The sequence below is a fragment of the Pezoporus occidentalis genome, unplaced genomic scaffold, assembly GCF_034315485.1.
Source record: "Pezoporus occidentalis ecotype Australia unplaced genomic scaffold, CSIRO_AGI_Poc_V1 ctg89, whole genome shotgun sequence".
Taxonomy (NCBI): Eukaryota; Metazoa; Chordata; class Aves; order Psittaciformes; family Psittacidae; genus Pezoporus; species Pezoporus occidentalis.
The window spans coordinates 2,789,965-2,812,354 of NW_026916253.1; the positions used below are offsets into that span (position 1 = coordinate 2,789,965).

The window sequence follows — 22,390 nt, forward strand, 5'->3', positions numbered from 1 at the left end:
TTTCAAACCACCAACTAATTCTTTCATGACTACGTAAGTATTCCTTGACAAAATTTTTATACACGTAGAAAATACTTTTCCGAAAATACTCTGCACAGATACTTACTCAAGACAGTAAGCGAAAACCTACTACTGAAGGAATAGCTTGTAAGAAATCAGAAAAATCAAACAAGGTAACTACATATGTTTCTCCCACCTTCTCTATGTGACTTCTCTGCAGCTTCTTTAAGTCTTGTGTTTTCTTGTTTTAGTCTCTTCAGCTTTAATTGCTGTTCTTCCATTTGCTGTTTTGTTCCCTGAAATTGCTGAACCATAGCCTGGTATGCCTTGTTCAAAGACCAGTTTTCTTGTTTTAGTTCTCTGAATTTCTCTTTACTCATATTTTCCTGTGCTTGTCTTGCCCGTATAGACAAATCTGCAATGCCACAGTACAAGGTATTTAAACAGTTTTCAGACTCTGAGTTTCAGCAAGTTTAATACTTATTTCCTAATATTAGCATTATGTATGAACGATACCTGTAAGACATTAATCATCTCATAGCTCCCAGAAGATAAGGCCACAAAGAATGAAAAAGTGGATTTGGAAAGAGAGCTACATGGTAGAGTGGCTGAAAGCTCCCACTTTTCTTTCAGACACTGAAAACGTTCCTTCTTTAAAGGGAACAGAAAGTGTCAGCAGATTTCCCTCTCCCTAGCATCAGTGACTAGAGAGTTAAGATAGAAATATCCACTGAATTGCATGCACCCTGCATGGGCCAGTCAGTCCTCTTGATCCCTCCTTAGTTTTATCCCCTATGTAATGAAAGCTTTGCCCTCCTTCTCACTGAACAGGCTTCAATGATCTGTTACTGAACAGAAGTTACTTAACAGCCCTTACAGAAGTAAAACTTAAGATGATCTGCAAAATCATGGATATACTTGTTGCATCAGTAATAACAGACCACACATTCAAATTTTTCTTTCATCTGTGTGGGCAGAAAAGCTCCTTAAAATGAAGGCTGAGATTCTATCCTTACCATGAGACTTTTAAGAGTCAGCATTATCTAGTAGCATGTAGGCATGAATATAGCTTAGTATAGAACTTAGTATAGTAAAGAATATATATAGATTTGGAGCTCTCTCTTGTAATTGATGACATATGACAGCTTAATGTGTTTAGTAATATTTCAGGCACTTATGATCACTGTAAACTTTCTGTGGGAAGGCACAGGATACTTGGACAGCAGAGAAATACACAAAAACCCAGTAACTCATTGTCCTGGTTTAAACCCAGTCAGGTAACTCGTTCGCTCACTTCCCCCCCTTTTCTTGCCCTCCCCCTGCTCTCGGAGGGACGGAGAGGAGAATCAAAAAGAATGCAACTCCCATGGGTTGAGATAAGAACAGTTTAGTAACTAAGGTATAACACAAATCACTACTGCTACCACCAATAATAATAATGATAAAGGAAATAAGAAGGGAAGAGAATACATCATCTCACCACCAGCCGACCGATAACTCGCCCCCCAGGCCCAACCAAGCTCCGACCGATACCTCCTCCAACCCCTGCAGACTCCCAGCCCTTACGGCTAACTCCCAGTTGCACCCTGGCCATGACGTGCTGTGGTATGGAATACCTCTTTGGTCAGTTTGGGTCAGGTGTCCTGTCTCTGCTTCCTCCTGGCTCCCCCTCCTCCCTGGCAGAGCATGAGCCTCACAGAGTCCTTGGCCAAACCAAAACATCGCTTGTTATCAGCTCTGTTCCCGAGCTGAAAGTCAAAACACTGCACTACACCAGCTACCAAGAAGGGGAAAAATGACTGCTACTGCTGAACCCATGACATTATCCACCCCTTATTCCATACCATTCACGTCATGCTCAGATCCCACATTTTCAATATACCATCACTCTTATCTCAGTGCACTCTTATCTTAGTGCATGGACCAGTCCCTATAAAGCTGCTGAGTCCATCTGGTCCATGATGTCAGGCTCCATCTCTTCTAACAGTCTTCCAGAGCAGGAGAGACTGTGTGCAGTGTTCACACTCGTGAATAACTAGGGCAATAGTGTCCATTGCTAAGTCCACCCCTTGATCATGAGTCCATCTCTGTGTTGCATCTCTGCTCTGATGGCCTGAAGTGCTATGGGCCAACCAGGCTTAAAATAATTCACTGTCCCCTTAAGCAGTTTCTGCAGCTTGTTGCTGGGGACTCCATACAGCTGCCTTCCATCTCCAATGCTTCCAAAGCACTGGAGGGGCCCAGTGGACTAGATACTTGCCCATACTGTCCCACACACGCTGCCACTCATCACTGTCCAGCCTTGGAGAAAACCTTTTGGTCCCCCTATATCCTCGTCTAAACCCAGACAAGACCCAAACCTGACTCTGTTTAACTTTCAAGATCAGACATAATGGTTGTGGGTAGAACACAGCCTGTGTGTGTGCCAACATGCTGATCCCCATCACAATCAGCAGGCAGGTCCCAAGGATACCCAAAGGCCATTCTAAACCTTCAGAACTCTCACACGATGCTGCTGTACTTGTCACTGGGGCTGGTGTAGCTGCTGTGCTTGCCGGCTCTCCCACCGCCAGCTTCTCTTTTCCTGAGTCCAGCTCTTCCTCCTCTGCCTTGCTGGGAAATGCTGCGTGGTCTCCTGCATCCTCCTGGGGCTCGGCGGGCGGCTTCCGGGGAATGCTCTCGGCCGTCGCGGGGCTGGGCTCGGCCGCGGGGCTCGGCTCCTCCGCGAGGCTCGGCTCTTCCGCGGGGCTCGGCTCCTCCGCGGGGCTCGGCTCCTCCGCCGCCTTCTCCCGCTGCTCGGCAGCCCCTTCCTTCTGCTCCTCGACCGCCCCGACCTCCTCCACCGGCAGCCGTCCCCCCGCGGCCTCCGGCCCCGCTCCCGCCGCCGCTTGGTCCCCGGGGCCGCTCTCCCGGCCCGGTTCGGCTGCCGCCGGCTCCCGGGGCCGCTCCCCCTCGGCTCCCCGCAGCCTCACGAAGATGGAGAGTAGGGTGAGGGCCAGGACGGTGAAGAGCAGCCGGATGGCCAGGTACAAGTCCACGGCCACGTCCGTCCCGCCCTGCTGCTGGAGCCCACCCGTATTACAAGCCATTGCCATAAAGCACAGTGAGACAAGAACCTTAGCCCAGGCCCCACACTTGATAAACACTAACACAGCAAATACCGGCTCTACATAAGTTACAACATTCTGAAGCTGTGAGATCAAGAGAAACAACTCTGAGACCCAATAAATCAGCATTGTGACGAGTGACTATTAATCTGGTCAGATCTGTCGTTATCTCAACCCTTCGTGCCCCACGTTGGGCGCCAAAAAGAACTGTCCTGGTTTAAACCCAGTCAGGTAACTCGTTCGCTCACTTCCCCCCCTTTTCTTGCCCTCCCCCTGCTCTCGGAGGGACGGAGAGGAGAATCAAAAAGAATGCAACTCCCATGGGTTGAGATAAGAACAGTTTAGTAACTAAGGTATAACACAAATCACTACTGCTACCACCAATAATAATAATGATAAAGGAAATAACAAGGGAAGAGAATACATCATCTCACCACCAGCCGACCGATAACTCGCCCCCCAGGCCCAACCAAGCTCCGACCGATACCTCCTCCAACCCCTGCAGACTCCCAGCCCTTACGGCTAACTCCCAGTTGCACCCTGGCCATGACGTGCTGTGGTATGGAATACCTCTTTGGTCAGTTTGGGTCAGGTGTCCTGTCTCTGCTTCCTCCTGGCTCCCCCTCCTCCCTGGCAGAGCATGAGCCTCACAGAGTCCTTGGCCAAACCAAAACATCGCTTGTTATCAGCTCTGTTCCCGAGCTGAAAGTCAAAACACTGCACTACACCAGCTACCAAGAAGGGGAAAAATGACTGCTACTGCTGAACCCATGACACTCATGACATGTCCCATCCATGTGACACACAAAGCCCAGAAGGTGCTGTGCCTAGAATTGTTACATGGATGCAGTAACATAAAAATAAGGCATTAGACAGACCGTGCATCTGCTATCACTGTACGTTTACCACTTCAGTTGCAATGGAATACTAAACAATGGTGACATCCTCTAGTGTAGATGAGACTTAAGGGATTGGAAAGTTCTAGTCTGACTTTATTAATCATTTCACAATCATTTATTTAAGATTCCAAAAGTCATTCAGATTGTAAAATCAAAGCAAGTCTAAAACACCTAACAAAAATCCCGGAACTACTGTTTTATACATATGACAGAGCACATAGCACTTTCTCACCTCCTGCACAGGAGAATTGCTTCCCCTTCTTCCCCCAGTTTAGGTTTAGAGAATACAAGCAGGAAAATATATTTTTATATATATATGCATAGTATTAAAGTGAAGACGTGTAGTAAAGTAATAGAAAAATCAGAAGTACCTGGGGATGGCGGAGGCTTTCCACATATCAGATTTTCAGCTAATGATTTTTCTTCCTAGCAGAGAAATAAAAATTAGATAATCTGCTTTAAAAGTTACTTTCTGAAGTACTCTGAACAGCATCACTGCTGGAGAACTTAAGAAACAGAACTTTTGAAGCAGTTTGTTTCATATCAACAATTTTTCATTTATGCATTTTTACCTCATTTTGCCACTTATGGATACTTGAAACTTAGTATTTTTCTTTACATGCACAGTCCTCAAAACAATTTTATTGCTGACATAAAAGATACATAAGCATAAAGCTTCTTGACCAAACAGGATGGATAATAGCTCCCAATTGTCAGTTTGTATAAAGTAAGTCTTTAGGATAGTAAATTATGACATGAACTGTCAGTCCCTAACTGTGACTCAGTGAATAAATTAAAAAGTAAAATATATGTGGTCAAGGACTTGAAGAAAGAAAGCGACCTTAACAATGGAAGAACTGACCATTTTTGCAAATAATGTTCTAGCAACCTGATCTAGGAAACTAAACTTCTGGGTATTATTTTCAAGCTTATGAAAGCATGCAGATGGGCCCAGCTGGGAAACCAGATAAAAATTTGCTGAAGCCAGGCTTAAACTTGAAAATTAATAGTAAGAATCATCTCTTGCTATATAACATGATGTCTTTCACATGAAGAACAACAGAAGATATATTTAAAAATGAATTAACAAACCCCAGCTTTTACATGGCCTATTTACCTACATAGTCATACTTTTTCAAAAGGAATTATTAGCCATTCTTGTACTCCAAAAGAAATATATTCCCTAGTAACAATAAGTTAATTTTAAGTGACTATAAACTATCAGCTCATTATTACACTCTTTCCCCCCAAATTTACAAATTAATCTCCTTACCTTTAAATTCAAGCCAAGACGTTGGTGTTCTGCCAAATTAAAACAGATTTTTTCAGTCAATTAAAAAAAAAAGCATTTGTAAGTCTGTAAACTGTAAGGGTTCATATGGATATGTAACCATATATATACTGCAAATAAATGTAAGACAGTTATTCCAAAAAATCAGAAATTACATCACTAACTTTCCATTCTCTCTCTCATGGTGTATCTGGATACCTTACTTCACCTCATGCTGTACAGATGTAACTACGGAAGAAATTAAGCTGTACTGCTATCTTCCACAATTATAAGTTCACTAAAGGACAAATGAAATATTTCTATTGATTTTACTGAGCTTGAACTCTATTGCACCTCTGAAAGTGCAAATCTGACCACTCCCAAGATCTGCAGCACTTGCTATGTAGAAGTGGAATAAGAAACTGTTTATGGGTCCCATTATTTTCAGTTTAATGCATTCACTTCCCAAATGGTTCCCAAAGCAACCCATTCTTTCTGAACATTGTTCTCTATGAAGTTTTTCAAGTAATTCCACTGAAATAATATTGAAATAATACTGGGAGCCACATAAATAACACTGAAAAAGATGCAGATTTTTCCAAAACGACCCAGTTACGCTTTCTGGTTTATATCCAACAGCTAGTAGACTTCTGCCATCCTCTGTCAAAACTGCATATTGCATCTCTGCAGCAAATTCTGATACCCACTTCTCCCGATTTTAAAAGAACGGACAAGATAACTATGTAATAAATTAGTAATTGCTCTTACTCTCTTGTCATATTTTTTCATTCACAGTATTCCATTGTTACAAGAAAACAGCCAAAAGTCATAGAATCATGGACCTGAATATAAGGAAGAAGTTCTTTACTGTTAGGGTGGTGAGGCACTGGAATGGGTTGCCCAGGGAGGTTGTGAATGCTCCAACCCTGGTGGTGTTCAAGGCCAGGCTGGACAGAGCCTTGGGTGACATGGCGTAGTGTGAGGTGCCCCTGCCCATGGCAGGGGGTTTGGAACAAGTGCGATCTCAACAAGAGCAGAGTAAAGGGGCAAAGCAGAGTAGAGAGGCATACTACATAAGAGGGCATGCTATATGAGAAGACATACTGCATTAGAGGGTAATACTATATAATAATTTTACTTCTTAGGGGAAATAAGGGCCTTAAAAGGTATGCATTTTGACTTAAAGCAAGCTTATTTACCTTGTATTTGCACATTTGACTCATCCACCAGCACCTGAAACTCAGTTTCATGAGAAGATGCCTGCTTTTCACCATTTGTACTAGGAGATGGTGGAAACTCTTCCTATATAAAAATAAGACAAGCCAAAAATCATGATAACACTGTTGAAATAGCCCATGTGTCTTGACATCTGTATGAAATCTTCAGCATACTACTGTCCCAGTCACACAGGAAATTCTACTCCAATATTTTAAGACAATAAATTAGAAGACATACTCATTTTTTGCTTGTTTTAGGGCTCTATGCGTATAAAATCTAAACCTCAAAACGATCAATGAGAGGTAGAAAACTATAATAACCATTCAGTTCACAGGGCAAATACTCCCTGTCATGATATTCAGTCACAAGAGCCTGTGAAATTATCCTACATTTACTTGTTTGCTCTTAATAAAAAGTCAACCGTTTACCTACTGTATCACAGCACTGGGGGATTCAAGAATAATTTTTAACACTGCCTTCACTATTTTTCCTGTTACTGGGATACAAGTGTCCCACATACTCCACTCACTCCCTTTTTTTACCCCTCATTCCCTCCTCTCTGACTACTATCCCTTCAGTCAGGGGCATTTTCTGGTTTCTCCCATATACATAGCATTTTATTGTCTCTTTACTATTCAGTTATTTCTTCCTGTTTGCTAAAATTTTGCGTAATTTTAGACTGAATTCTAAATGTGTCTTAGGAGTATTAAGCTGCCCATTGCTTGTTATTACTTGTTAAGAGAATCCAAAACTGTAACATAGAAAAATCCAGTGGTCTTCAAGACAACAATTATTTTGTTTGATTCTGAATACCCTGTCTCTATCTAGGTCTCTGCTTGTTAGCACAATACTGAATCATTAACCATTTAAAAGTAGAGTTCCTACTACTTTTAACAACCTACCTATATAACTGTTATGCTCAACAAAAATATTGAACATTTTACAAGACTAATTATGCAAAAGTACTATATACAATACCAGTGATTTTCTGATAAAAAAAGGTATGTAGTAATTGGGGATATGCAGTTTGAGATCAACAAACCTAACTCAGGTAGGAGTAAACGAACCACAGAAAGAAAGATGTGAAATAAAAATTAACTGTCTGAAGAATAAGAAGAGAATGAAAAGTCTTAGAAATATTTAATATTTGCATGCATATATTAAAACATAGTAAAGGAATTAAAGCATTTAAAAACTCTACCTTTTTCTTCTTGCAGGAAACAGCATAAATTGCATTGGTTCTAACGTTTTCTCCCCTTCTCTCATTACTCTGACAGCTGGACTCTACCTCTTTCTCAGCATCCGAAAGATAAGTATCCATGTCCTCATCCTCACCATAATTGCCTGATATTTCCAGGGACTGCACGGGAGATTTGTCACTACCATCAAAATTCCAGTTGGGCCTGCAAGTAGAAAGCAGTTTAAAGTCTGTTTTAGCGTTGCTTATTTTTCCATAAAAATAAACACTAGTAAAGTAGAACCATGGTCTTACAATATACACAAGTCCAAACAGCCAAAACAAACAAGACATCTAAGCTTCTGTTAGCTGCAAATGAGGAATATAGCCTATCTGTATGCTTTAAAATAGATGGTTAGCACTGCAGCTACATTTTCTTCTCTGCCTTAAGAAGAAAGCCAGATCAGAGATAGAAGGTTGCTAACTCTACTGGAAGAAGAGTCTGAAATAAGTATTTAGCACAAAGGAAATATCTGATGTAATTCAGATGATTACTCAGCGATTAACTGTTTATGTAATTGATTGTTACTTAGCAGAAATAATACATGGCTTTACATGTGACTGCTGTGTAATCCAAATCTCAATGTTATGCATACAGTGAAAACTGTATGCAAACAACACTTTATAAGAAATGAGGTAAGGACTGCAGATGCTTCAGACCCAATTTATGATGTGATGAGAAAAAGTCAGTAGCTATAATAGCAGGAGTTTGCTGTAACTCTAGAAAACTTTTAGCACTGGCAAATTCTATTTGTAATACAAGGTATCAAACCACAAAGTATGCACTACCCCATTCCAATCTCTGTGGCTGTAGCATATGGCTCGAAACATTCCTGTTCCACATAGCTGGAATCGCTTTCAGAAAGTGATCGCTGCCGAGGCTGAGGAATAGCAACAGTGCGCCCTGTTAGTGTTGTTGCAAGGATAGCAGCTGCTAGAGCTGATCTGGAACAAAACAGAATAAAGCAATGAAACAATACCGATGTCTCCTCTGTGCTCTGCATTTTATGCCTTTTTTTTTTTTGCAAAATATTTTCACTATTTAAGCAAAGCAAAATGTTCACAGTTAACAGGCATCAGCAAAAAAATCCCAAAGTAAAGCACAAAACCGGACAAGCTATTTTAACACAGCTATCTTAAGAGTAAAGCACAATATCTATTGGGTTTTCCAAATCACATGCATGAAAATCATGGAATATACCAAGTTACATTCCCCAGATTGACAAAGATAATTTACAGTACTTAGCATTCACTTTAGCCATAACAATACTACCTGGCATTGTGTTGAAACAGTGTTCCATATTCTGTTATTCTGCCTTCTAGTTTCCATTATTCCCTAATCTGAACCTTTTACTGGTAACTGAAGCTGTTAATAAACGCTGGCACGTTGCAGAGTAGGGCAAGAGTAAGTAGACAGAAGCACCTATTTGTGGGATGCTGCGGTGAATAGGGAAGAGTAAGATGTAGAAGAAAAAACAAGTAGGAACCAGGATTAAAGAAGAGAAACAGTGAGGACTGTAAAAGAAATAACAGCAACTGGAGGCCAAAAAAGAAGAGGAAATGAACTAGGATTAAGTAGGAATGTTACAGACACTAGAAAGACCAAGGAAGACAACCAGAACTGAACTAAACAGAGAGAAAACAAATAAAAAACTGTAAGAAACTACAAATGAAAAGAGAAATAAAGTTCTATTTTCTATTTATGCAACTTTCCTATGCAGCTAATTCAAATCCAATCCAGCATGGTTTTACATGCCAATTTTTTTAAGTCCCTGCTTTTTTTTAATATACAATAAAGTGGCATGTTAGTTACATTAAATTTACACTTTTCTAATGAGCTAAAATTTCCTGACTCGTACTACACGCTACTGTAGCCAAATTCAAAATAGCCCCAACTTTAAATAGTTGTCTTTTATTGACTCAGGTTTATAATAAGTTATATATTCATAATGGCCATTGTCCTAAATATTCAGCATGCTTAGGAGTGGAAGAAAACCAGGAATCTTTAAAATTCAAAGAAGGAAACTGCCCCAGTTAAAAATACATTCTATTTCTGAAAAGGTTCACATAAATACTACAACAAGGACATGCAATTCTTCTAATCATGCTTTTCTATGCAATTTTCTATGCAATTGCAGTTGATGAAGAAAAAACCAAACCAAAACAAAGAATTAGACACCTACCTGGGCCTTTCTGGAGAAGGGTTTGGACTACGAGGGGGAGGGGTGCGGGGAACTGCAGGTTTAGGAGCTATGGTAGCAGCAGGGACCAGGCCATGAGCTATATTTTTCTAAACAATTTAAAATAAAATTAGTTGACAATGACTTTAAGGATCATGATTAAAAAAAAACCAACAACCCACAGAACTGAACATGCACAAAAGCTAACAATGCAAAATATCTTAAAAAGGACAATTACATGCAATTAATATAAACAAACTAAATGGTTCCAAGTTTAACTTTTTAACATGTATTAACAGCTGTTAATAAAGGTTAGAAATGTAATTTATGTAAGAGCCATGCACGTAGGTTTTCCATTAACTGTATTACAACCTGCGAAACCAGAATTTGAGCTTACTCAATTCAAGTTTGGCTTGGTTTGGTTTTGGTGTTTTTTTTTCTTCTAGAAATTTAATACAAGCTCAGAAAAACTGGGGCTGGAGTTCCCGACAAAGAGTACTTTGAATGGAATCACATAATGGTTGAAGTTGAAAGGGAGCTCTTGCGATTACCTAATCCAAGTCCCTGCTCAAAGCTGGGTAAACTAGAAAGGGCTGCTTGGGATCCTGTCCAGTTGGGTTTGGAGTATCTCCAAGGGTGGAGACTCCACAACCTCCCTGGGCAACCTGTTCCATCATCACAGTATTTTAAAAATTATTACTGTGGACCACCCTTACATTGGTCCTTGCAGTATATTTTTTATATTATTACATTTAAGTTGATTTTTTTTTGTTTGAATTTATGCCCATCTGCCTCGTCTTTTCTCTACACATTGGAAAATACTATGTCATAACCAAGCACATCGCCTTTTTTATGGAGTAAAACAGGCTAAGTTTCTGGTGTTTCTGCAACAGTTTGGAGGTTGGGTGTTTTGTTCGTTTGTGCATGTGTGTGTCCCGTCCTTGTTGTCCCCCCCCCCCCCCCAATTATTCTTGGCTGTCTTCTCCAGCAGGGTAATGAACAGGTGAACTGTGGAATATTTCTGCCTTCACAGGAAGGCGCATCAAGTAACTAAATGGTGCATTACGTCTTTTTACTCGATCTTACACTGCAAATGCTCTTTAATTCTAGAAGTCTGCCTAGTATTTTGTTAACTAAAGACTATTAACAGCAGATGTCTTACTGTGATTACCAGGGAATACAGCTGAGGGAGAAGAATGCTGTCAAACCTCGAAGTAATACAATATAAGGTCAATACTTTGTTTTCATTCTAGTAACAAAAAACCCCATTTCAATCACTTCAAGAGCGTCGGACGCCAACATCCGCACCGTTGCTAACAATACTACAACCCTTGGCTGCTCTAATCTTCCACTACGAGCTTTCATCAGTTCCCTCTGCAGCAGCGACCGCGCGCTCGGAAGATCACCTCCCCAAGCGCTAGCAGCGACCGAGCCGCGCGTCCGCCGGGGGATGCAGCCACGACAGCGCCGGGAGGGGAAGGGAGGGAACCGCACCCCGCCGGGTGCTCTGGAGCAGACACGCAGGCCCAGAACTGAGGAAAGCACCGCACCAGCACCCAGTCTCCGCACACCTTTTCTGTACTTAGGATTTATTTTTCTTCCCGTTTTTCACTTCAAAGTGCTCAGCCATCACCGGCATCACCCGCAAGGCGCGGCCACCTTCCCCGAGTGCCTCCTCTCGCCCCGCCCGGGGCACGCACCCCCTCCTGCGCCGCTTCACGGGCACGGAGACGCGGAGTGGCAGAAGCGGTACTCACGAAGGCGCTCCTGCGGCCTCTCCTGAAGCTGAACGCCATTGGGGCCTCCATCGCCACCGCCTCCCGAGCACTTGTCCTACGCATCCGACGCTTCTCTCGTCGCGAGCCGCCTACTAACAACGACGCGACAGATTTGCTGCGGGTTTGCTCTTCCCCAATCAGTACGCACCTTACTAACTCCTCTACCGGCCTTAGCAACCTACCAGTGGTGAGGCCCGCCCCCCTCCGCCTCCTCATTCGCTCAGGGGCGGTGGGGCTCTCGCTTCCTATTTGCTGGCTCCGCCGTCAGTCAGGCTGGCTGTTGGTGTGGCGGTACGCTGGTACGCTTCTTCACAGCGGGGACTCGGTGCTGCGGCCCCCGAGGGGCAGCTGCGGCCCTGCGAGGTGGGAGCGCCCGGGACGGAGCTCAGCCTCTTCCGAGCAGGTCAGCGGTGGCCCGGCGGGACCTTTAGGGCGGTGCCCCGCTCCTCTCGGAGGAGCCGGGGCAGGGCTGCAAGATGTGGCTCGGGGTGGTGGTGGTTGCAGTCCTACCGGCTCGTCTTTGGCTCTTTAAATCGCGCCAGACCCTCAGAGGCTCCGGTTTTCCCCTAAAGTTAGAACACCGCATACAGCTGAAAATCATTTCTGCCTGCTAATAATCTGGCTGGAGACTTCTACCAGCTGAGGGCTGGAGATGCCTCTCGAGACAGGTTTGTGATTGAAGCAGGCTTTCTCCCAGCAAGGGTGGATGAGGGCGTAGAAAAGGCAGTGTGCGTTTGTGGTTTGTTTTTATGGTTTGGTTTTGGTTTTGGTTGTTTTCTAGCCATCAGCTTGTCATAATTCAAGTATTTTTCTTACTGACTGTGTAGTTAGTAGAATTTGCAAGCAAACAGCCTGTATTCAAGTAAACAGAGATGCGTACTGATTTTATATGTTAACTATAAGGTGGCATCAGAGAGGAGATAGTGTCTCTTCCAGAGTATTACATCTTACACACTTTAATAATAAAAGATTGTAGCAGGTTTATAAAATGTGCTAATCTCTCTTCCACATTTTTTTCTAGGGTATAACTGTTACCAGTGACAATGAAAGCAAACTTTCCTGTGGCAGCAGGATCTGTAGTTGTACCTTACGGGCATGTGATTGGAAATGAGAAGTGGAGAGGGTCAGAGATAGCCCAAAGGCTGCAAGGTAAGCACAAGCTGGAAGAGGAAAAGCAATTTGGGCAAAGCTTACCCCTCTGTCGCTTAGTATGGTTAAGACTGCCTGGAATATGCTTTACTCTGTGTCTGATTGATCCTGTATTTGTGGTGCAATCTATGTTAGCGGGCTGAAAATTGTTTTTTGTCTATTATGTATCTCCATGGTCAGTTCTGTCATACTTGCATAGCTGTGGAGCACTGCAGGGAAGGAGCAGAAGTATCTGCTTCTTGGGAACTGCAGCAGTGGGACTATTGTGAATATGCATCTCCACTGAAGTCCCTTGAATTTACATGGATACTGGGACTGTGCTATCATCTCTTGGCACAGCAAACTAAATTAAGGTGATCCTTCCAGAATAGCATGTGATAGTCTTTGTTAAAGACTAGAGTTCACCAAGAAGCTACAGTACATTCAAGTCTGTAGTTTGGAAGTGTTATTAATTGGCATTACTAAAGGCATCACACAGTACTTTGAATTGCTTATAGCAGCTTTGCTTAAAAAGATGAAAAGCTTTCAAAGAATACGAAGCTCATTGTCAAGTCACTAGGATTACTGACACATTAGGAAGATTATGCTGTGAAGTAATTATTAGTATATTTTCAACTACTGTTTTTTTTTTCTGTTAACCATCTCACCTTCAGGGAAAATTAGACTCATCTTTGAAGATGACTTGGGACTTGTGGATTTTCATATTTCAAACAGAATTTGCATTTTATATATTTCTGAAGCAGATTTGGTTGCAGGGGATGAATTCAAACGAAGATTGGTTCGGTTTAGAAATGTAAGTACTACACAGAGAAAAGGAAGAGTTTTCAGTTGGTATTTGTTTATTCCATGCTTCTGTGTTATTTATAAATTCTAGTGGAACTTAACTTTTGTGATAGTTTACACCTGAAAGCTGAAAAAATAAACAGCTGTTTTAATTGTTGCACTAAACATCAGTACAGTTACTGCAACTTCTATTTTTCCTCTGTTCCAGGCAGCTCATACTCAATAGAAATTTTCTTTCTGTTGTATTGCATCTACTTGTCATTAACAAAGTCTTTCCTCCTTTTTTTGTTTCCATACAGGCCAGTAGTCTTGGGGGAGTTGTAATTGTAGAGAAAACTCAAATAAGTGATCAGTACTTCTTAGCAGTTCAAAAGCTTGTTGTGCTAGAACTTGGAATGGTATTGCTTCCTGTGGGAAATCAAGGAGAAGCTTCTCAACTTATTATTCAGCTAGTAAGTTTTTACATTAGTGGACAAATACGGGGCATGAGAATGACCTGTTTTCTCACACTCATCACCCTTTTCAGAAAGAATACCTGGATCTTAAAGGAACACAATGTATTTTGTTGCTTAAATGTAAGGAATAAATGCAACAGTAATAGTTCAGTGGAAAGAGGGCTTATTTGGGAACAAAGAAAAAGGGGAAGAGTACTGGATTTTTTTTTTATGTGATCGTGCACTGAGGTAGCACCGAATAGCATTAGGCAATCTTCATTTCAGTTCTCTGTCAAAAACAACTTGAAATTTTGCCTTGTCTCATGCTGGGGAAACTGTGTTCTTAGTTATTTCTCTTTTCCTTCATCCATTCCCTGATTGCATCAAAAAGATGACAAATTCATTGTTTTAATTCATGGTTGGTGTTAAGAGACTTGGCTTCCTAGTGAGAGGTTGTGGGTCTGCCTCAAAGCCCATAATAAGGGCACACACTTAAGGAGGGAGCTTGTTAAAACTTCCCGGTGATTGCATTGAACTCAGTTAAGATGAAAGGAACTATTTTAAACCACAAAAGCAGCGCCCCAGCAGAGGGCACGTAGTGTCGCTTACGAGTTTGTTTTGCTTCAGGTCCGTGACCAAAGTAAGGATCACAGCAGTAACCCCTTTCTCCATAAACAACGTTCTCGGCTGGCAGAGCCATCGGTGTTTCGGATGGTGCAACAAATTCCAGGAGTTGGGAAAACAAAAGCTCTGCTTTTACTGCAACAGTTTGGAAGCATCCACCGGCTTTGCAATGCATCCGTCGAAGAGCTTGAGCTACTAGTTGGACAAACAGCAGCACAACAAATCTACACTTTTTTATGTTCTTGACGGGCACATGTAGTGCTGTTTTGGAAAACAGACTTTTTGTTTGTTTCTTAGAATTATAAAATTTTGTTTTCAGTAATAGCTTATTATGGCTATTTCTATAATCCTGGTAACAGTTGGAAGGTGTTGACTGATTATCTAGGTATTCTGCTGCTGCTTTACAGCTGTTCTACCCATGTGGATTAAGCTGTGAAAATTGCTTTGGGAAGAGGTCTGTAAAGTATTTTACATCTGTCTTGTACAAAAACAAGAGAGAAAGCAGTCTTTTTCAGCATCCATGGAAAAATATGGAGAAGCAATTTGCTTGCCTGCTTTCATCTTCCAGAAGTAAACACCTTGTTATAATACTGGGAGGTGTGATCTTCTCAGTAGAGATGTGAGTTACGGTGCTTTAAATAGGTAGCATCTATTGCTTTATAGTAATATATTTTAGAACATTTTGGAATTCCTTTGGGAAGTCCTACAGGAATAAATCTTTGACTTTATACTAACTTATTTCTCTGGTTCCTTTTTCAGTTCACAGGGTGTTATCAAATTTAATTCCATGTGCCTAATATATAATCTTGGTTAATTAATGTTTTCTTTTGAATATAGGTTGCAATAATAAATTTCAGTATATTTTTAAATATTATCAAGCATAATGTTTTAATTATAAATTATAATATGCTCTACGACCAAAATAGTATGCAAAATTTTTATCAAAATTCATAATTTGCCTTATTCTTCCAGTATTCATATTTTCAAAAGTTATTTGTAAAGAGGATGATTGGTTTTCCTGACATCCTGCATTTGATTTTAAATTATATTCTTATCCTATTTAATAAGGGTAAAATTGCCTTTTCCCTTGGGTGTCCATTAAGGAGGTGTATAAAAAGCTTCTTTCAGTCTGCATGGTTTTGTATCACAGCAAGAAGGCAGTTGAGCAGGATTTTCAACTCCCTTTTGAAACTAAAGATAAGTGAATAATAGAACCTTGGCACCTTTGTGACCCAATCTCACCCGCTGGTTTGCAGATAAACCTGTGTTATGGTTTAAGCGGCTTGGTAATTTAGCACCGCCCAGCTGTTCACTCACTCCCCTCTTCTCCCTTCTGGGTGGAATGGGGAGGAGAATCGAAATAATGTAAACCCTATGAGTTGAGATAAGAACAGTCCAGTAACTAAGGTATAACACAAAACCACTACTGCTACCACCAATAATAATGATAAGGGAAATAACAACAGAAGAGAATATAAAACTAAAAGCAGAAACGAGAAAAAAAAAATAAACACAAGTGATGCACAATACAACCGCTCACCACCTGCCAATCCATACCCAGCCTGACCCGAGCAATGTTCTGGGCCTTCTGTGTGACTCCCCCCAGTTTCTGTACTGGACATGATGTGCTGTAGTATGGCATACCCCTTTGGCTAGTTTGGGTCAGGTGTCCTGTCTCTGCTTCCTCCCGGCTTCTTGTGCCCCTCCTCCCTGGCAGAGCCTGACACTGATCAAGGACTTTCCAGAGTAAGCGTTACATGGCAACAACTAAATCACTGATGTGTCATCAGCACTGTTCCCAGACTAAAGCCAAAAACCAGCACTGTACCAGCTACTAGGAAGGAGAAAAACAACTGCTACAGCTGAACACAGGACAGCTGTTACTTATATTGATTCTGTAGTTGGGATGAAAGTACACTTACTTATAATTTGGGCATAAATATTTAACTTACAGAATAATAACCACCAGAATTTTCCAGAACAAGATAATACTTTATAATAATTACTATTAATGGACTTATAAACTGAGCTAATAAGTAACTGCAAACCTAGCCTTGTACATCTTTGTGGATAGAAACAAATATTCTTGTGAGCTGAGCAAGAAGGTAACTTGCTATGAAATTAGTATTTGCCTTAAGTTAGCTGTTGGCTACCACTTGGTGTAGAGTGAGTCTTTACGTAGCTGACAGAAAATACCAAGTATTTATTTAAGAAGTCCAAATTTTTACTTGGGCTGTTGGAGGGGGTTGGGGATGCACTTAAGTAAAAGACAACCCCCAACTTTTCCACAAGGACTAGCAAGTGTGGTGATGGGAATGGAAAGGCAGTTAATCATGCAGCTAAGAGGAAAGAGCAGCAGGAAGACTATCATGGTGGGCTAAGAAAACAAAGAGCTAGAACTCATGTGACTTTAACAAAATCTTTGGCAGCTCGATAGTAATTTTTATCCATACATACAACGTAAATCTGTATGCAATATTGTATGGCAGGATCTTACATATCAGTACAATTGCTGCTGCTTGTGTGTGTAAAGAAGTGCTACTACAAGTACGTGCAAAGAATTAACTACTAAGGATAGGTGAGTCAAGTAATATACAACTTTTTTTATGTACACTTTAAAGGGAAACTAGAAATATGTTAACATTCCCTAAGGAAGCAAGTTTTAGACTAATTAAGTCCCTGTATTATACAATACAAACTGAAGACAAACAGTTTCTTAGGTTTTTCTAAGCAATATTATAGAAACATGCAAGAGGTACAGCAGCGCCAGAGAGTGAAAGCCTACAAATTATGTGATATTATGGAAGCTGCAGCAGAATCGAAGAGCTACTACAAAGTGGCATAAACTGATTTTTATTATTCTTAAATAAGTCTCATCAACATATTTACACCTATTACATAAGAAACTAAAAATGAATGACGACTTTCAAGTCTACACTCAGATAAAAACTTGCCCTTTATTTTAAGTTTTGAGTATCAAACAGCATATATCTACTCTGTAGATGGCAATGCTAACTAACACTACAGTGTTAGCAATCGTCAATTATTAGCAGTTTCAGCAAACAAAAGAATCTCAGAGAAATGCTCACACAGTTATTTTTTGTCTCCTTCCTTAATATATACAGCCCAAGCTTACTCATATCCATTTGGTTTTTTACTTGGTATGATACTAAATAAATATTCTGCCACTCAGACTCAAGCACTCTTTTTATCCCCACAGTTTATGTACTGTTGATCAACATACTAGAATATGTCAACTTTAAGATTTGTTCCACAGCTATCAATTTTATCAAGACTAGTGAGATCCAAGTCTTACAGTAAGTTAGTTTCATCATTTCAAGTTTGGAATAAAACCTGTTTTTAACAATCAGGCATTTAAAATGTAACCTGGATCAGAACAAGAGCAGAGTAGAAGCCTTTTATAATAAAGTTCAAAAGATCTTCTGACTTCTAAGACTTCTGATTCTCTTCCAGAATCAAATTAACTGTTCAGTACACCTAGTACTCACAGCAAGCGTTTCTGTGTAAAACCCATAATTACACGACACTGCCTCTTGGCACAAGGCTGGTTTCTCTGAATAACATTATTGTCTCTTGCCTGTGGTTTGTTAAAATAATTCTTAGTGTTAAGTGATTAACTCTAAACTTTTACAGAAAAATCATCCTTAATGTTTGTTTTGCATGCAGCATCAGTTATAAAAAAAAAAAAAAAAAATCAGTCATGATACTGTATTTTGAAATTCCAAAGGAATCCAGTCCTCACCTAAGCAATTTCATCATCGACATCTTCTTATTGCGTATCTCCCAAACCACTTCATTCTAACCTTCAGTATGTAAGTTTTACAGTTTTTGCCAGCCCCTGACCTTCACAATGGCTCAATGCACAGTAAATTGTCAGTGGCATTTGTCTGAATTTATACATGTGTATATATAGAAATAAAATTGATCAACACTTTTATATACATTCAAAAGAAACACATCATGTTAAAAGATCCTTCTGAAAGATTCAATACAATGAGCTTTCTGTATTCAGAATTGTGAAGGGAGAAAGCTGCTTCTTAACCTGAGAGCTTCCAGCCACAGCTGAAGGCAGGCAGAGGGTGCTTGCAGCTTTCTGTCTATTTTTAGTTCCCCAACTTAGAAAAGGCAGTTTCAGTGGGGCTTTCTTCGTCTGATCAATCTTATCCTCTTCCATGGCTAAACAGATTAGGGAGTATGTCTTCTGCATTCCCACTGAGTAAGTTGCACTCTTACTATGCTGTAGGAAAGAAAGAAGAATTACAACAATCAGTCAGTCAAAATGGGTCAAAATTTTGAAGATAACAAAAGCTTACTGTGCAAACAGTTTTCCAAGGCAGAGCACAGCAAGCTTTCTGCGCTAATGACATACTAACAGAGCACAAGGCCCTTCAGAGTGCTGCTGTTGTGGTATTTTGCCCATATAGACTGAAGGGTATACTGCACACAGTGTAACAGACTTGAGTTATAGTTAGCATTTGCTGGCTTCTAGCACAACTGTATAATATAAAACCTCCCTACAAAGCTTAGGTATGTAGTTCTTGCACAAATCTTTGAAGGGAAGTCTTTTTTGCTGTTTTTGGACAGGTTCCATGTTGACTGCAACTATGACAACAAGAGCACATAGGGCATCCTTTAGGGATACCTGAAAGGCACAGCCTACTCTGTCCTATCTGAGCTCTGCCCTGAAGCAATTTGATTATATTGTAGTCTCTTATTTCCAGTAGCAGCTTAGAAGGGCAGGGGTACAATTCCTTATTTTCAATAAGAAAAATCAACTTCTTAAACCAAGAAAACCTAACAGCAGTAAGAGTACCGTGATCACTTCTACTAAGGCAATGCTACTTCAGTGCTTAAGCTTGCCAGGGAATGTTAGAAACAGTGGATTTAGCTGAACTACAGGTTCTCTCACACTACAAACAAGTTACTTAGAGCTTAACATTTTTTAATCTTGTGATCATTTTTCCTTAGTCTAAAGCTTCTACAGCAGCTTAGTAACTGAGTAGACAGTTAAAGTCCACCAAAATAAAAAATACATATACTAATTCATGATGTAACACAGAAGTCATGATAATAATTTATGTTACCAGTGCACAGAAAAGAATCATGTGATCTTGGATGTTCTATTTCATGCCATTATTATTCCACTGTGGCTTTTCCAGTGCTGAACATGGCAATATTTTCATCCTCTATGCCAAGTTAGAGGAAAATAAACTATGCCCTGGAATTTATAATGCAATTCATTTAAGTAGCTCCACTACATAGAAACCCACCCCTCAGCCATTCTTGTGCACCCATCTCTACTTCAGCTCGCCAAGTCAGAATGATTTAAACAGGCTGTTTAAAACTGAACACATGCATGAATGCTTTATAAGTTCACTGATGGAGTGGGATATCTGACTACATGAAAGTAAGCATTAAGCAGGGACTGAAGCCAGGAAAGTGAAAAACACTCTCACACATCCAATCTGCAAAACACTTTTGCCTCATTACATACCAGAGATGCCGTTGTATCCTGGCAGCTGATAACCTCAAACTTGATGGGCTGCTCTCCCACACTTCTGAATTTTTCCAGCACCTCATTCACTCCGAGCCACTTGCAATCCACGCCACCAACTGAAACTATGTAGTCGCCTTCTTTTAGGCCCATTAACTGTCAAAAAAAAATATGCACAGGTTATTATCTGGAATTACAAAGAAGGGTAAAATATTTTTGTCATCAAATGCTATCTACCCTAAAGGCATTTTCCTCTTAGATGCTATAAAACCATTGTCTAGCCAGACATGTGGGACAGAAGTGTACATATAACATGAAAATACAGAGCTTTTTTGAGTACATAGATTACCTATGTGAGTTACCACTGATAAATGTGATTCTGACATACTCAAATGTTGGCTCTTTTTATGTCCTTTTCACCTTTCTCCTTAAGTAAACAAAACATGTTTTTAGCTACCCTATCATCCCCCATGAGATATTTTCTTCAGTTTTTACTTCTCTTTCTTCAGTATTTTTATTTGTACTTTTGTGGTTGCTGCAGCCTTTCCTATAGCGGAGCTGTGCTCGTTACTGCATAGTGCTTTAGCCCTTTGTTTCTCCCCCAGAGAAGAGCAACATATTAGAATCCAATAATATGTCTTTCCTCTCTTGGGCACATGCTACCTTGCATTGCCTTCCCAATTCTCATCCTTACTGTTGTTGCCGTTTCCTAAGGCCCTTTTAACTTCCTGAATTACATGGGCAATAACATTTGCTTTTATTATTTGTAACTTTTTATCTATCAGGTGTGAACAGAGGAATAAATTGACTCTAGTTTAAGGTGATGCCAGTGATTCAGATACCATAAGGTGTACACAGCACTGAAAATGTGCTCAGATTATATGAATTGACTATACTGATGTATGGTAGAACTCAATAAAAGCTCCGTACACCTGTATGAACAAGTTAAAGTTACATTTAAAAGATTGTGATGCTAGATTCTGGAGACATCATTAATATTGCACTAATGTAGTTACCGCTGCAGAACACGCTGGATCAAGACAACAGATTTGTGCTGGTGAGCCTCCTTTAAGACTGAATCCTAGCCCTCCTGCTTCATGGTGGATATGAATGGTACGTGGAGCTGTCCATCTCTGCTTGGCTGAGAACACTGTCAGTGGGCCCTGGAGGTAACAGCAGTAGGCACGTTATGGTTTACTGTCATTCATAAGTAAGCATTTCTAATTTTAAGTTACAATGCTTTAAACTCATCTTCTGTAGATTTTACTCAGGTTAACTTTCAACTACTTCAGTTGAAATAGAACACTGAGATTTATCCCAGAATTTTAAGGTGTCCCTGAAGTTCTCTGCCCTACTTCGTGACAGTTCAGGCGATAATTCAGAGTTGGATGACAGCAACTGCCAAGTTGTTCTGGGATGATTGATAAGGTGTGCAGAATCTTCTGCTGCAGCAGGCTCTAAGGTCCTGTATTACTCAGTTTTGGAGGAGGATAACTGATTCATGAAACATTGCAAATTCTGATCCTAACCACAACTCCCAATTCCCTTTGCCTGCTGATACACAGAGCCACCCAAAAGACTGGCTTTGTAGCATGCAACATTTCACACTCGGCATGCTCATCTCCAAGTGCAACATGTTTGTCCCTGCCTATAAGTTGTATGCAATTATCCACTGAAACTTCATGAGACTTTTATGAAGGTTATCAAGAATGAATACCGTGTGAAGCCTCATACAAACAGCACTTTGCTAGTCTCACGCTCTCTCTTACATCTGAAGCGAGGTATGATCTTTCCAATAATGTCTGAGGAAAAACACAGTTACTACAGGATCATTTTTGAGACTAAAATACTTGTGTCTCTCCCCTCATACTGGAATGAACTTGTACTTGCTAACAAAATGACAGAGGTTGGTCAGCATTAGCATGTTACATACCAGCCTGTGAAAGAAGTCTTTAACTTTGACCTTCGATAACTGGGGAGCAATTGTTTCTATTTTATGCTCTGTTTTAGCTGAAACAAAAAGAAAGCCAAATTAATTTTCTCTCAATTATTAGTTAGAAGACATAATTTTTTTTTTTTTCTTGCATTCCAAGCTACATAAAAATTTCTCCTAAATTCTTACTGGCCTGTAGAAAAAATATATTTTTGTGAAAATTTGTAAGACATATCTGAATTACTTTACAAATATCTTCAGAG

The 22,390-nt window shown here is 40.4% G+C and overlaps 3 protein-coding genes across 10 annotated transcripts in view; 1 reads left to right on the plus strand and 2 right to left on the minus strand.

The window, feature by feature from the left end:
* The window catches only part of CEP89 (centrosomal protein 89), a 31,614-nt gene extending 19,881 nt beyond the window's left edge, over positions 1–11,733 (minus strand). For 3 of the 7 annotated variants that reach the window (XM_062604905.1, XM_062604904.1, XM_062604903.1), the window contains exons 1-8: positions 11,669–11,733; positions 9,915–10,021; positions 8,521–8,676; positions 7,696–7,897; positions 6,476–6,578; positions 5,280–5,308; positions 4,378–4,432; positions 197–415 (exon numbers count right to left, since the gene is read on the minus strand). In XM_062604905.1, coding sequence (XP_062460889.1) covers positions 197–415; positions 4,378–4,432; positions 5,280–5,308; positions 6,476–6,578; positions 7,696–7,897; positions 8,521–8,676; positions 9,915–10,021; positions 11,669–11,719 — 922 coding nt within the window. In that variant the 5' untranslated portion in view covers positions 11,720–11,733. Of the gene's footprint in view, positions 1–196; positions 416–4,377; positions 4,433–5,279; positions 5,309–6,475; positions 6,579–7,695; positions 7,898–8,520; positions 8,677–9,004; positions 9,169–9,914; positions 10,204–10,308; positions 10,351–11,668 lie in introns of those variants that run through there. The other 4 variants (XM_062604907.1, XM_062604906.1, XM_062604909.1 and 1 more) reach the window with 4 other exon arrangements.
* A 761-nt stretch (positions 11,734–12,494) lies between these two features.
* On the plus strand, positions 12,495–15,553 carry FAAP24 (FA core complex associated protein 24). The gene is made up of 4 exons (XM_062604914.1): positions 12,495–12,838; positions 13,492–13,631; positions 13,921–14,073; positions 14,683–15,553. The coding sequence occupies exons 1-4, from the start codon at positions 12,733–12,735 to the stop codon at positions 14,923–14,925; spliced, it is 642 nt and encodes a 213-aa protein (XP_062460898.1). The 5' UTR covers positions 12,495–12,732; the 3' UTR covers positions 14,926–15,553.
* Positions 15,554–18,373: 2,820 nt separating this feature from the next.
* The window catches only part of RHPN2 (rhophilin Rho GTPase binding protein 2), a 28,845-nt gene continuing 24,828 nt past the window's right edge, over positions 18,374–22,390 (minus strand). For both annotated transcript variants that reach the window (XM_062604830.1, XM_062604831.1), the window contains 4 exons: positions 22,128–22,204; positions 21,211–21,357; positions 20,195–20,350; positions 18,374–18,937 (listed from right to left, as the gene is read on the minus strand). In XM_062604830.1, coding sequence (XP_062460814.1) covers positions 18,686–18,937; positions 20,195–20,350; positions 21,211–21,357; positions 22,128–22,204 — 632 coding nt within the window. In that variant the 3' untranslated portion in view covers positions 18,374–18,685. The remainder of the gene's footprint in view (positions 18,938–20,194; positions 20,351–21,210; positions 21,358–22,127; positions 22,205–22,390) is intronic.